Source organism: Natator depressus, chromosome 5, assembly GCF_965152275.1.
Source record: "Natator depressus isolate rNatDep1 chromosome 5, rNatDep2.hap1, whole genome shotgun sequence".
Lineage (NCBI taxonomy): Eukaryota > Metazoa > Chordata > Testudines > Cheloniidae > Natator > Natator depressus.
Window position 1 is genome coordinate 93462171 of NC_134238.1, and position 15771 is coordinate 93477941.

A 15771-nucleotide genomic window follows, 5' to 3' on the forward strand; every position below is an offset into this window, starting at 1 on the left:
ATAGCTAGTTCCTTAAAGCTTCTTACATTCAGCCTTCTTTGTGAAGGATCCAGAAGAAATGATACCCAGGCTTTTTACAGTGTACAGCATCTTTAGATACAAAAAGTTCTGCAATATCAGAGCATATCCTTTACATTTGAAAAATAAATAGGGAATATTTTAGTAAAATCAGAGTTTACATTTGATGATAGCACTTTTAAGAGCAGATTATGAATTAAATGTGGGTATGGAATTGAGTGTTTTCAGGCCAAAAATTATGTAGGCACTGCGGTACTACAATAAATACAAGACAAAGTCCTGACAGGTCTTTGTGATACCTGCCCTATTGGTGCCTGAAAAACAGACATAATTGAAAAAAGAAGAGGAGGACTTGTGGCACCTTAGAGACTAACCAATTTATTTGAGCATGAGCTTTCGTGAGCTACAGCTCACTTCATCACTTTTCTTTTTGAGAATACAGACTAACACGGCTGTTACTCTGAAACCAGACATAATTGAAGACATGTAAGTGGTCAGTATTCAGGTCTTTCCACTTCAGAATCAGAAACTTCCTCCCCATCCCCCAAAATATGAATAATAATAATCTGTGCATAGCCCTAACATTTGTTGCATTTGAAAGTGGTACTATCTGTGTGTGTGAAATCTCATGCTGTGCTTAACAATAAAAAGAAATATACATCAGAGTGGTGAGAAGAAACTACGATTTCCCTTACTGATCTCTAGAAAATAGTAATAGGTCTTAAAAAAAAGTATGGAAGTTTGCTTGAAGTATTTGAAACCTTGAATAATCTCAAACAAGAGCTTCGTAATAATCTATGGGTAACGTTTGCTCCTGGGCAGAGGACCAAGAAGTAGCCTGTGCACTACTTGCATCCCACTTAAACCCTCAAAATATGGCTAAAGTGGAACTTAAGTGGTGGTTAAGAGTTGTCTAGCCTGCTGCATGGGGTGAATTTCATCCTGTATGAAGAAGAGCAATTTGGTGTTCCCCAGAGAAACATTAGAGTTGTTTAAAAGAAATCTGTGACAATAGTTTAAGGATTTTGAGTACTCCCACTCCATCAAATGCAAGCACTTTTTTTCTGGCTTTGCTCTTATTTACTTAAACTTTTCAATCCTTAACTCCTATCCTGGAGATTTCAAGGGCTCATCCTCCTGCAGTCTAGTACAGCATGCACTCTATGACTCTTCTTCTTTCTTGGAAAAATCAGATGCTTCCGCAGAGATCTGGAATACTCACTGAAGTGTGTGTATAAAAATGTATGATATTTAAATGTTGTATGTGTATTTATTTAGTACCTAATACTGTCCACCTAGGAAGTTTGTAGTTTGTATTTAGACCCATGATTCAGCAAAGCAATTAAGACACATTGAAGTGATGTTGACGGCACTTGCTTAAATGTTTGGCTGAATAGGGATTAACTTCTGTATGTGTTACATTATAATTGCTTTCTGTATTCTTTTATCCCTGTCAATTAGCCAGATGCCATAACTTTAATGGCTGGACATTTATTCTGGATTAAATCCTGGTAACATTTAAGTCAGTGGCAAAACTTTGATTTCATTTTCATTCCAAAGTTTCTGATTCCTTATCTAGCTAAAGTTGAAACAGCCTCAAAACATTTAGCATCTAAAATGGATTCAGATGATGCATCTGTGACAAATATTGCAACCTCATGGAATAGATTTGGGGACCATACTGACATACATTTATGTATCGCTGTGGGCCAGGGATTGTATACAACTCCAGGGGGGAAGGGTTATCACAGCTCCTCCAAGAGCCAGAAAGAATGGGAGGTGATTAAGGTGAATCACTTAGGTTGTAAACACCCCCAGAGAGACTTGCATATAGTGGTTCAGACTGGGTTTTTAGAGAACAGCCAAAGAGGGCTTTTAGCATAAAATTGTAAACTGACTTAAGGCCTTTTTCTGATCCAGCAAAGGGAAAGGATCTTCTGTCCAAAGAGGGCCCCAACGCTTGGTTGGAAAGACTTTGGCCTCTGTTGTTACCTTAGGAATAAATGTGCTTGCTTAGAAAAAGCAAGAAAGCAAAACACAGATGCTGGCCTGTAGGCAGACTGGCTCAATGGGGATACCACAGTGTAAGGCGGGGAAACTGTGCAGCCTTAAAGCCCCCTGGTCAGAGGGGAAAAAGACAGAGATGTGATGACTGGAGTTGGAAACCGTAAGTGGGTACCCTCAAGGGACCATGGGGGATGTGCGGGGAGAGGGAATACAGGTACCCTGAAACTGTGACAGCATCAGTGTACACTTGGCTAGAAGTATGGGATGACAAAGACGAGATAGATTCCTCTCTCCTTTTTCTTTTTTTTAAAAAGAAATCTTTCTCCACTGTATTAATGAACATGTGCAACACTTTTGGAAAAAAATGTCAGTGAGACAAATGCCTCTCACAAAACATAAGGGAAAGTTAAGTTAAAGAAGTGATCTAATAATTATACCAGGGCCATTTTAGCAGAGCAGTTTATTTTGGAAGAGAAGCTAAAATCTCTTCAAAAACTCATAATTGGTACTTCCCAAGAAATAAAAGGTCAAACTGAATAAATTCAGCTGTAACTCGACAATATCATTACAAAGGCATAATCAATAGTTTTTTGCATTTGGAAATAATGCCAATCATATGCTTTCAGAAATGTGCCATCCCATTGGTTCGCTGACCGTTATACTTGCTATTTTAATAAAAACTGTTTATTAAAAAAAGCCACATTTTAAAGTTCTGTAAAGATGTTTATGCAACACAGATATGTAGGTCAGATTCTCAACTAGTGCAAATTCACATAGCTCTTGAAATTATTGTATGAAAAAAGTATAATTAAAGCAAAAATATCAGCAAATGAAGTTCAAATAGCAAACCTGTAGGACCAGAATGGCTTTTACAGCGAGTTCTAGACATCCTGTCAGGAGCATCTAGTGCCTCAAATACTTTAAAGGTTTCATTGCTTCCTGAAACAAAATTGCCGAATTCCAGGTTGGAACCCAGCATAACAATACTCCTGGGGAGAAAAAATAATCTGAGATTATAGATCATAAAGAACAGTATAAATAATCTAGCTAATAACGTACTAGCAGAAGTCTTAGCAAACCAGATATTCCTAGTTCTCCTATTGCCAGTTCACAGTGATCAGTCCTGTTATATTTCAAGGAGAGCCACAAATAACTACTCGGCAAACACTTAAACATCTTTTATCTCTTAAACAAGTGAATAAATGGGGCTTTCTAGTATTAGGTACACAGAAGGCTTTTTGCGACTACATTTTTGTAGAAGGGGAGAAATGTAATTTCCTCCATCAATTTATAACTACAGTAAAAATTTTATAATTCTCCCAGTACATACCTTTATTTATCATACGCCCTGTCCTAGAGGGCAGCAGTAGGGGTGTCTTTTGTCACCTCTTCTGTTTAACTACAAGGGGTTCAATGGCCAAAGCAGAGATTCAGGGTACCACAATCCATGGTAAAAAACTTAGAATCGCTCTTATTGCAGATGATCACGGCTTCTTCTCAGTGAAACGTGCTCCATTCATGCCTTACAGAAATCTTAAAGGCCTACAGCACTATGGCTCCCATTTAGCAAACATTAAAGAAGATATCTAATCTTCAGTTGGAAAGCTTTGTTTGTACTGAAATTAAAACACCCATAATAATTTTAAAGTTAGTACACTTAGAAATTAGGATTAATTAAATTTACGGAGATAAAAGTGATCAGGTTGATGAGATTTTCTATCTTTTATGTTAGCTTCAGCCATTTTGGAATGCTTTCCTTTACCACAAAAATCTCCTTCCGTCAATAGGATACAGTAGTGCTGAATTGCAAATAATGGCCACGTTAGGGTAACTAATTTCTTTGTTTGGTGCCGACAAGACACTCAGTGCTGATGCATTCCTTATGGCTGTTTGTTTTTTCAGGTGATTTTACCTTTTTGCTGCTTGTCTTCCCCCATGCTCCTTGTTGAAGTTCTCCTATTAATGTACTGCTAACACCAGTTAAAGCAGAAGATACACTCCCTTCCTTCACAGCCAGTGAACCTATCATCCTGTAACAAATTTTAGTCATACAGGTTTCATTTTTTCATTTAATTAGGAAAATGCTCAGCTGATCAGAGAAGTGGAGGTGGACAGAGTAACAGCTCTAGAAAGAAAACAAGTGGAAGCAATCAAGAAGCTCTGGGCAGATCCAGGAATCCAGGAGTGCTATGATAGACGGAGAGAATACCAGCTCTCAGACTCTGCTAAATAGTAAGTACACAGTGCTAGCACAAGGTTGACCCCAGGCTTCTCCCAGAGCTACAAAGAGTGGTGGACTCACCCTGCTTAAGTCATCTACTCCTGTATATCCCTTGGCCTGAAAATTTCACCCACCTTTTAAATTAGTCTGAGATTTATGCTAAAATTTAAAATAATTCTGTGTAAAATGTTTGTTTCCAAATATCTTCCTCTTTCTGTGCAGTTACCCTCCCTCCTAATGCTGAGGTCAGCACAGCTGGTACATAATTAAATTTCCTTTTGGGGACAGCTTGAAAACAGCTGCACAAAATACATCAACGTCAAGCGGGCAGGGCAGTGAGTTTCACAATTATGTAATAATAGTTTTAAAAGTACGTAAATTAGGGAATGAAATTTGGTGTACAAATTAGCCATATTTGAAAGTTCTCAAACTTCACTGTGAAGTAAATCTTCCTTTGTCTAGTGTGGTCTAAATTATAGTTCTGAGGTCACAGAAGTAATCTGGTGATTTGCTATAGCTCCTCGAAGGAGGAAAAAGTACTCTTCACATTCATGGTCTGTGCTAAACATCTATTCTAAAGAGTTCCTGATTATGAAAATGTAACCGTTAATGTGTTTTGGGGATCTGTCTTGTCCTGTATTTCACAACAGGATTCTGGCCCATCTGCTGTTGCTGTGTAGTGCTGAGAAGAAAAGTTGCAGATATTAATACTCTGTACCTGTAGCGCTCTTTTGAGTGGTTTCTGACTTCCTCAAGTAACACTTATTTATTTAAGCACAAGAATGCGATAGTCTGACTAAACCCTGGCTTTATAAATCTTGTGCAATCAAAGAGGTGAAATTAGATTTCTAGACTAACTGCATTAAAGGCAGAAAACTCTTACCGATTTCCTTTATCTATAAATGAATTTATCTATACGTGACTAATCAATCCATTTGTTATTAATGTAAAGCACAGAAAGTAGACAAATCTCTTTAATATTAAAGAGAAGTAAGAAAACTCCTGTCAAACACCACCAAGCATCTTCTGGAAAACACTTCCAATCCTTAGGGCGGGGAAATCAATTATTTTTTGTCAAGGTCCAGACTCCAGAGACTACAATAAAAGAATAAGTAAATAAAAAGATTTCCGGGGTCCATTCAAAAGTGTCTGGCAGTCCAGATTTGGCTTGCGGTCCGCCTATTGATTACCGCTGCCTTAGCGTATGTGTGCAATTAGACACCTGCAGCTGGCCCATGCTAGGACCCTGTAAATTGGGAGGGTGTTAGAACTTGAGCTGCAGTTGTAACCAGAATGTCTACACTGCAGTTCCATAACCAGAGCCTTGCAAGCCCAAGTCAGCTGCAGATTTTAATTGCAGCGTAGAGATTCCCTTAAATATCACTTTTTATACACAGTTTTGTAAATTGAAGAGCTGAAGGGCCCCATCTACATGAGAACCTGGAGAGGGGAAGATGATACCACACTTTGTATATACTGAAATAATGTGTTGCCTGCATTGCAGGATTATTTTACTCCAGAAAAGAATGTGGATAAGTTTGTTATAGATTATGAAGCTTTTGTCTAAACAAATAAAGTTGCTTAATAGTATTGTCAGTCCCATTGCAAGGAGTCTAATACATGGACATGAAGTGACTGCATGGTGAGCAAGGCTAGAACATTCATGAAAGTTTCAGTTATCAAACTTGTGAGATAAAAGAGTTTACAATTATTTTGCATCCTTCTGTGGTGTTATGCTGGGCCATGGTAGTCTTTGGCAACTGGAGGGAGAACTCAATAACTTTGGATATAAACCAAATTAACTCTTTGAGGAAGCTGGGGATGCCTGGGAAACGCCTCTGGTATGGAATAAATAAGTGGGTATCTGTAAATTCAAGGCATATACTTGCAGGTACTGTATTTAAAGAACCTGGTATAAATTATTTCTCTTATGTTAAGTATATAGTTCTTCCATTTGGTTTGTGGGTAAACTATTATGCTTACTGCTCCATATTTTGATTCATTACATCAAAACATTTACTTAGCAAGATATACGTGTATCTTATTTTGCAGTTACCTTACTGACATTGATCGTATTGCCTTGCCCTCATTTGTGCCAACTCAGCAAGATATTCTCAGAGTCAGAGTGCCAACTACGGGAATTATTGAGTATCCTTTTGATTTAGAAAACATTATTTTTAGGTAAGATTTAATTTTTCATACATTGCCAGAATACAGTCAAAGATATATGACTTTATGAAGTTGTCTGCAGAGACTCTGCCCTTAAGATTACAGTGAGCCTTACACTCAAAACAGGATTAATATCAGTTTCTTACACTTCAGTGATTGAATTTAGTCTCCAAATTCAATAAGTAACTCTTTAGAGAATTAAATTGTCTATGGTTTTTTTAAATGACATTTTCTAACTTTTCCAGAGGATATTTAAAATCCATTCCTCTTTGAGACTGTGGGCTAATTTAATTTTTTTAAAAACTTTTGCCTTCCTATATCCAAACAAGCCCAGTTACCATGTATTCCAAACTGCTCACGCACACATCACATAGAACGTCAAAGGCCTCTTTTCAAACTTTTAGCTTGAAGATATTACCAACAACCTGAGTTATTTCTCTGATTTGACAATAAGTAACTTAAGAGACGCTGACAGAATGGTCCAGATCCAGCAGTTACTCAGTTCTCTGGCACGCTTTCCCAGCCTCCGGAGATCTCCTCCCCATCACCAGATCCTCACTTTCCCTGCCTCTCTGCTCGCCCTTCATGCTTGATCCCAACTTAATGACACGAGTCATAGGGAGAAGGACCCGAGTAAGATCCATCTGACTAACCACAAGAAGCTAATCTGAGACGCTACCTCCCTAGCTAACATGCAAGCTCTGTTTCTTCTGCATATTTGACTACAGGCTGTCCCCATCAGTGTGTCCTCTCCCTTGTTACCAACTGCAGGCATGAAAGAGGCAGTTAGAGGGGAACCTTGCACCCAGAGCTACATGGGAAGTAGAGTTCGAAATTCTGCAAGCCATGCAGCTTCTCTGTGGAGTGACCCGTCCTGTGGTTTATAATGAATGTCAATGAAAAATATTTAAAATGCTGTGTGCAGTTAGGCCACAGAGAATGGGGGAAAGCAGCAGAGAGCAAGACTAGGCATTCTCTTTTATTCAAATTCCAATATGCCAGCAATCCCCATGGTATTGGGAAATGAGCTGAGCAGTAGGGCTGAAGAGTTTGGGCAGCTGAGGCTGGGTTGTCTTGCTGTACTGTTTTTTCTGCCCACCTGCCAAACCCTGCTTCACTCCTCCTTGGATAGCCTTGCTTTTCCCATATCCCCAATCCATGCAGACAGATTTACAACCATCTGCTACCCCATACCTTCCCCTGTTGTCCTCTCTTCTTCTTCCCCCCTCCCTGTCCCAATATCTCCTATTGTCCTCTGTCTTATTTTAATATCGGAAATGCCCACAAAAAATTAACTTAAAGTTGCACAACTGCATTTTCTGTAAACACATCAGCTAAATAATAATAGTATTTAGCTTTTATACAGTGTGTTTTCTCATCTGTAACTCTCAAAACACTTTAAAAAGGAGAATATGAATAATTAGCTCTAGTTTAGAGTTAAGGAAACTCAAGTGCAGCGAGTTGCTTGAGGTCCTACAGCTGATCTGGGTGTAATACAGCTCAGGTCTCATGACTCTCAAACTAGAGCCCAAAGAGATCATCAGTAAAGCATTCTCATGAATTAGACATTTGAGAGAGAAAACTATAGGACGATACATGGTCAGCATAGCAAAAAGTTAACTGGGATGCCCAAGATTCCGTACTATGACATGCTATTAATCACCTGAAAAAAGGAGGGAAAAGCAAGGTGGCTAATTTTGAAGATGGCATAAAACTCTTTTGGTTAGTCAAACTTAGCCCTCATCATCACTAGAAAATAAAGATGTGATCTTAACTTGAGGTAGCTACTTGAAGTAAGATCCTAGCAACAAGGCAGTGTTCAATTGTCAAATGAGCTAGCAGGTCAAATTAAAGATTACACTCCCGCATTTAATTTATCATTGGGCTCAATGGGTAGTGATCAATGGCTCCATGTCTAGTTGGCAGCCGGTATCAAGTGGAGTGCCCCAAGGGTTGGTCCTGGGGCTGGTTTTGTTCAATATCTTCATTAATGATGTGGAGGATGTTGTGGATTGCACCCTCAGCAAGTTTGCAGCAGTGTGCCCTTGTTGCCAAGAAGGCTAATGGCATTTTGGGCTGTGTAAGTAGGAGCATTGCTAGCCGATCAAGGGACGTGATCATTCCCCTCTATTCGGCATTGGTGCGGCCTCATCTGGAGTAGTGTGTCCAGTTTTGGGCCCCACACTACAAGAAGGATGTGGAAAAATGGGAAAGAGTCCAGCGGAGGGCAACAAAAATGATTAGGGGGCTTGAGCACATAATTTATGAGGAGAGGCTGAGGGAATTGGGATTATTTAATCTGCAGAAGAGAGGAATGAGGGGGATTTGATAGCCCCTTTCAGATACCTGAAAGGGGGTTCCAAAAAGGATGGATCTAGACTGTTCTCAGTGGTACCAGACATCAGAACAAGGAGTAATGGCCTACAAGTTGCAGTGGGGGAGGTTTAGGTTGGATATCAGGAAAAACTTTTTCACTAGGAGGGTGGTGCAGCACTGGAATGGGTTACCTAGGGAGGTGGTGGAATCTCCTTCCTTAGAGGTTTTTAAGGTCAGCTATGTTTCTAAGAACAATAGAAGAAAAAATGGTTAGTAGTATTATTTATTGTTGGTATGATTGTAGTGCTTAGTGGTTCGTGCACCATCAGGTACTAATTATAGCAAGAAACAGGATTAGATGGGCCACAGGTCTGCTAATGTATATCAATTCTTATGTTCCTTTATAACATGCACATCAGCATCAGTGCATTTGTCCTTCCACCAAAGCATCATCATATCCAAACATACGCTGGCTCTTTAGCTTTACAAAAAAACCCTTATTTTCAACACAGAACCAACTACAGAGCACACAGCGCACTGTGATGCACAACCCTCAACTCCAACATCATACTTTTTCATCTATAAACAACAAACAGTCTTTATCACTGCCCATGTCTATAGGGAAATATTTTGATTAGGGCTGTCAATTAATCACAGTTAACTCACACTATTAACTCAAAAAAAGATTAATCACAATTAATCTCACTGTTAAATAATAGAATACCAATTGAAATTTTACATTTTTGGATGTTTTTCTACATTTTCAAATAGTGATTTCTATTACAACACAGAATACAACGTGTACAGTGCTCACTTTATATTTTTGATTATCATTTTTACAGTGCAAATATTTGTAATCAAGAGTTTTTCAGTTCACCTCATACAAGTACTGTAGTGCAATTTCTTTATCACGAAAGTAACTTACAAATGTAGAATTTTTTTGTTACATAACTGCACTCAAAAACAAAACAATGTAGAACTTTAGAGCCTACAAATCACTCAGTCCTACTTCTTGTTCACCCAATCGCTAAGACAAACAAGTTTGTTTACATTTATGGGAGATAATGCTGCCTCTTCTTATTTACAATATCACCTGAAAGCGATAACAGGCATTCATATGGCACTTTTGTAGCCAGCGTTGCAAGGTATTTATGCAAAACATTTGTATGCCCCTTCATGCTTCAGCCACCATTCCAGAGGACATGCTTCCATGCTGATGTTGCTTGTTAAAAAAAAATGTTAATTAAATTTGTGACTGAACTCTTTTGGGGGAGAATTGTATGTTTCCTGTTCTGTTTTTCCTGCATTCTGCCATATATTTCATGTTATAACAGTCTCGGATGATGACCCAGTACATGTTTGTTTTAAGAACATTTTCACAGCAGAATAGCACTCGACCCAAGGTTTAAAAATCTGAAGTGCCTTGCAAAATCTGAGAGGAGTGGTGTGTGGAGCATGCTTTCAGAAATCTTAAAAGAACAACACTCAGATGTGGAAACTACAGAACAAAAAAAAAAATCAACCTTCTGCTGGTGGCATCTGGCGCAGATAAAAGTGAACATGCGTTGGTTCCGCACTGCTTTGGGTTGTGGTTGAAGCATGAAGGGACAAATGAATCTTTAGGGCATTTGGCATGTAAATATCTTGTGATGCCGGCTACAACAATACCATGTGAACTCCTGTTCTCACTTTCAGGTGACATTGTAAACAAGAAGTGGGCAGCATTATCTCCTTCAAATTGTAACCCAAACTTGTTTGTCTGAGCGACTGGTTGAAATCTGACTGAGTGGACTTGTAGGCTCTAAAGCTTTACATTTTTATTTTTGAATGGAGGTTTTTTGTACCTAATTCTACATTTGTAAGTTCAACTTTCATGATAAAGAGACTGCACTACAGTACTTGTATTAGGTGAATTGAAAAATACTATTTCTTTTGTTTTTTACAGTGCAAATATTTGTAATCAAAATATAAAGTGAGCACTGTACACTTTGTATTCTGTGTTGTAATAGAAATCAATATATTAAACGTAGAAAACATTCAAAAATATTTAAATAAATGGTATTATTATTATTTAACAGAGTGATTAATGTTTTTAATCGCTTGATAGCCCTAATTTTATCTAACTGAAGTTGGAGAGAATTAAAGTTGCATGTGATTAGGAGAAACTGGAAGTATATATTATCAGATTTTCTGTGTCAGAACTAAGTTTGACGTGGAGCTGAGACGTCTGTGTGCATGTTTGGTTATTAGTTTGGTAGTAATATGTGAGCAGAGATTGCTATGAATGTAAATGTTGGCGTAACTTGTAATTTTCTTGATTTTTTTTTTTAAGTGATTGTGTTGAGAGGAAATGCACTAGAGCAATTCTGAGTATTAGATCTGGAACATTTTATCCCTGATGGCATTAAATATGTAAACACTTAGTTTTACTCACTTAACTTTACTGCTACTTTCATATAGAAGGAACCTGCATAATTCTACATCCCCTCTTCAAGAGCTGCATTCAGAAAGCTGAAGCAGATCATGATGGTAGCTGTTAGGGGGCTTATTCCTTCACCCACTCACTTCCCTGGTCCTTCTCGCATGAACAGAGAGCAACAATACCCGAAGTCCAAAGGTGCAAACAATTCGATGTTTATTGGGGTGAACTTCCAGCAAGCATGATTCCAGTTTCCTTCCTTAGTATCCTCCTTCCCAGCTCTGACACCACAGAGCCTTACACCTGTGTCCCTGTTCCCATTCCTGCCCTTAGCCAAACATGATTCCAATTTCCCCAGCCCCATTCCCTGTTCCCATTTCCCATTTCCCCTTTTAGCAAAACATGATTCCAATTTTCTTACCCCCATTCCCTGTTCCCATTTTCCCCCTTTAGCAAAACATGATTCCAATTTTCTTACCCCCATTCCCTGTTCCCATCTCCCACCCCCTCCCACCCACACCCACTCACTTCCTAATTGACTGCAGACTATATAGTAAAACTTGGGTTCGGCTTAGCTATACCTTAACCAATCATTTTCCTGAAATTTAACTAACCAATCCTAACATAATGTAACATGATTATGTAACCAATTATATCCCACCACCTTAATTAGTTTACACCAGCAAAATTAATTATACAGCAGACAGGAACAATCACAGAACCAGACAGAGATTATACAGACAAACAATAGCAAAGTGGGAACTATAATGACAAGACAATACAGAAGTGAGGATTTCACATCCCAGCTATTGATAAGTGAGTTCCTGCCAGACAGGATGCTATCAAACTAAGTTTCCTTTTACATTTTCTAGGCACTTCCCTTTCTCTGGAGGTGACAGGAATACAATCCTGTCCTGATAGTGCCTAACAGCCCAATAGCACCTTATTTCAATGTGACTAGTTTGGAATGTGAGGATGTGACTGTTCGCTTCCTAGCTTATGACTGCCTCTGCTGCTTAGCCAAAGGCCTTAGCCTAAGAACAGGGCCTCATACTGTCACAGTAAGAGAAGGCCCTTACACCAGCAGACAGTGATTTTGATTCTTTCTTTTATACCTCTATAATTAGCCAAGTGATAAGAATACACCTAAATTCTTAGAGTATAGTCCTTTACAGACAGGCCTGAATATCTATATCCTAACATTCCACCCCTTTTTTTTTTTCTTTTGGGATCCTCCTGCCCAGGTATCCCTGGAAAAGCATAGGACATATGGCGACACATTTCCTGATAGGGCCAGGCATCAAGGTGGAAGGAGTCAATATTCCATTTGTCCCACTGCCCCTTGTGTAGTATAGTGCCCTGCACCTTCTCTCGTACGGGCATACCACACCTATTCCAATTAGTGTTCCAGACTTCCCATTATAGTGGGCCCGAGAAGGTTGAGTCCGGGTTGTCTAGTACACTGTAGGGTTTGGAGGGCTTAGCTTTCATATATAATGGCCTGCTCAATTCATTCTGACCTATGCTGATATTTGTGATCCTTCAGCAAGTGAATTAACTTAAAATATGTTTAATAGCTTCCATGTTAGAAGTAGCTACACTTTTTATGGGTCAAGTGATTCTTGGAAAAAAATGGTCTACAAAGTGTCTTGGGTTCTACTGGTTGACCGCTTCTCTATACATATGAACTAGATATAGTCAAATGATGACACAAAACAATCATTGTGCTGTTTGTTTCTGTTTAACAGAATGGTGGATGTAGGTGGCCAGAGGTCTGAAAGAAGGAAATGGATTCACTGTTTTGAAAGCGTTACCTCCATCATTTTCTTAGTTGCACTAAGTGAATACGACCAGGTCCTGGCTGAATGTGACAATGAGGTAAGGAATGAGCGGATCTCGATTAGGCATAGAAAAAAGAGGCTTGTATTTCTGTAGGTACAATAAAACCCACTAGTTCTTTATAAATGCATGTATTACTAACAGTTTGTCTCTACAAAGTTGGAAGTGCAGCATTATCCGTCTATAAAGTTATTTGACATTCAGAGTCATGGTGACTGTGGCTCTATTTTAATGTATACTGTGGGACAAAACTGGCTCTTGAGCTATAGACTTGTGGGCCTTACAGCTTCTACACAACCCAGAAGGACCTCCTGAGGAGCTTCTAACTGCTGCAGGAATCTTTGTTTTGCCTCGCTCTTTCAGTGATAACAGCTTTTCACATATTAATATTAAAAAAACCAACCTAATGAAATGTCTAATATAGAAGCAAAATGTCTAAAGTAAAGGCTATTAGACTGAGTTACAACCACGTCATTAATAGAACAGTCTAGTTATTGAAAGAAACCCAAGTATTTGAAAGTCAGGAAGTTATACTGTGCAATTCAAAAACCCTAAACATCTGAAAGTCTAGAAAGATAGTACTCAAAGTATAAATACCAATCCTCCTCAACTCTGAACACTGTTCCTCAGCTGTCTTTCAACTATGGGCCACAGACCACCACGGTCCAAAAGGAAGCTGCACATACTGTGCATAGCTGCCACTAATTATGGGCTGGAGACCTGATCCTGCCTACACTTCCATTTGCCAGCTGAGAGTGGGGCAACAGTCTCCCACCAAAAGGAGAAGAGAAGGCAGTTGAAAGGAAAGCAGCTAAGATGATTGTTGTTAATATACCACCATAAGTACTCCTCTCTTTACAAAATAGAGATTGAGTCCCTTTGCATCCATTATCTTCTGAAGTGTTTTAAAGATAATTACTATCAAGTATGTGGATGTTCTCTTTAAATATATACATTTCCTAATCCTCTTCTGACTTTTATTAGCCTCTAGGCATCAGTATCTTGTGAGCAATTTGTTCTATAGGTTAAATGTGTGTTGTGAGAAACTATTTCCTGCAATCAGTTTTAGATTTTCTGACTTTGTTTCACGGAACAAAGAAGGTATATAGTCTCTTTCTAATCTACCATTCATTATTTTGTATACTTCAATCGTACCTCTTATTTTTCATCTTGTCATATGAAGTCCTTTCACAACCAATCTCCGAATCCTTATTTTTTCCCACATCTTTTTTTGAGAGAGCGTGACCACGACTGAACACAATATCCTAAGTAAGGCTATAAGGCTTGGATTTATAGAACTATCTTATCATTAGAACTGGTCTGAAAATTGCTAATAAAAGTTTAGGTGGAAAATGCCAATTAAGGTGAATCTGAACTGTTTCACGAAAACAGTTCAGGTTCAAATTTTGGTCAAATCACAGGCAGAGTTCTGATGGAAACCTCTCTGGTTCTCTGCTAGCTCTCCTGGTAAGCTGCTGGGAACTCCAAACTTCTTCCTATGGAGGACACTTAAGGCTTAGGGCTTTCATGCTCCCTGCCCTGAAAGCCTCATCTGCAGGGAAACTGCAGACTGCGCCACGCTGGGGACCCCCTGGCTTCCAGACTCCTGAGTGGGAAGTCCTGGGAGCGAGCTGGCCTGAGAATCTGGAAGCCCTGCATCCCCAGCCTGGGGACGACTGCATGGTGGAGCTGCCCTGGCAGCTGCAGATGTTTGGGAGCCCTGGCAGCTGTGAACTGAAATGCTTGTCATGCTCCCCATGGAGCATGTTTTGTTTCAGAAACACTGTGTCATGGTTTCTGAAATGAATTTTCAGTTTGTGGAAAATTTCCTGCTAATCAGAAATCTGTAGGTTCAACCAGCTCTAATTATAATACTTTCAGTGTTTGCTAATCCATCCCGTATGAATTCTCCCATTGCTCTTTGGACTGCCACTGCACATTTTAGCAGAAGCTTTAATTGGGCTGGCCACAGTGATGTCCAGTAATATACATGAGTAGTTCAGATGACTTCTGATGTGCATTACCTTCCATTAAATTTTGTGCATCATCATGCCGCCCATTCACTTCGCTTCAGGCAGGCCGGATCCAAAGCCGTGTGTGTGTATAAAAATATTAAGTAGCGTAGTTAATACTTTTGCTACAACTCTGCTGGGCTGAGTCTGGTAAGAGAACTTGAAAACGCACTGGTTTTATGGAGAACTTTATTTTGGATTGATGGTTGAGGTGTGAGTGATTTGATTTTTTGTGTGTCCTGATCATGTATATGGTAATGCTTTAAACAATTGAATTTCAAATTCATTTGTCTCCTTGTAGAATCGAATGGAAGAAAGCAAGGCCTTATTTAAAACGATCATCACATACCCATGGTTTCTGAACTCTTCAGTCATTCTGTTCTTAAACAAAAAAGATCTTCTAGAAGAGAAAATCATGTACTCCCATCTAATCAGCTACTTCCCAGAATACACAGGTGAGCTTTTATCCTAGACTATGTTCACAATAGTGACTTAAAATCAAATTTAAACTCTAAACGTGAGTGTTAATCGCCTTACCTTTTCCCCTTATTGGTTCCAATTTCCCTGCCTGCTTTATAAATGAGATTGTGTAATATATTTGAGGTAATTATTTGGTAACTAATTTTTTTTAAAATTCTGCCTGTTTAAAATATAGACCTAGGTCATGGTATATAATAAAATGCAGTTTTGTTGTTTTGAAAACCTAGGCCTCGATCCTGCAACATGTGGGCAGATTGCTGAGCCACAGACAGCCCAATAGCAGCTAGGGC

General features: G+C 39.0%; 1 protein-coding gene across 2 annotated transcripts in view; it reads left to right on the forward strand.

Annotated features, from left to right (window-relative positions):
- LOC141987662 (guanine nucleotide-binding protein subunit alpha-14) overlaps positions 1-15771 on the forward strand; it is a 65261-nt gene that overhangs the window by 46739 nt on the left and 2751 nt on the right. For both annotated transcript variants that reach the window (XM_074953221.1, XM_074953220.1), the window contains 4 exons: positions 4103-4257; positions 6299-6427; positions 12899-13028; positions 15303-15456. In XM_074953221.1, the coding sequence (XP_074809322.1) occupies positions 4103-4257; positions 6299-6427; positions 12899-13028; positions 15303-15456 (568 nt within the window). The remainder of the gene's footprint in view (positions 1-4102; positions 4258-6298; positions 6428-12898; positions 13029-15302; positions 15457-15771) is intronic.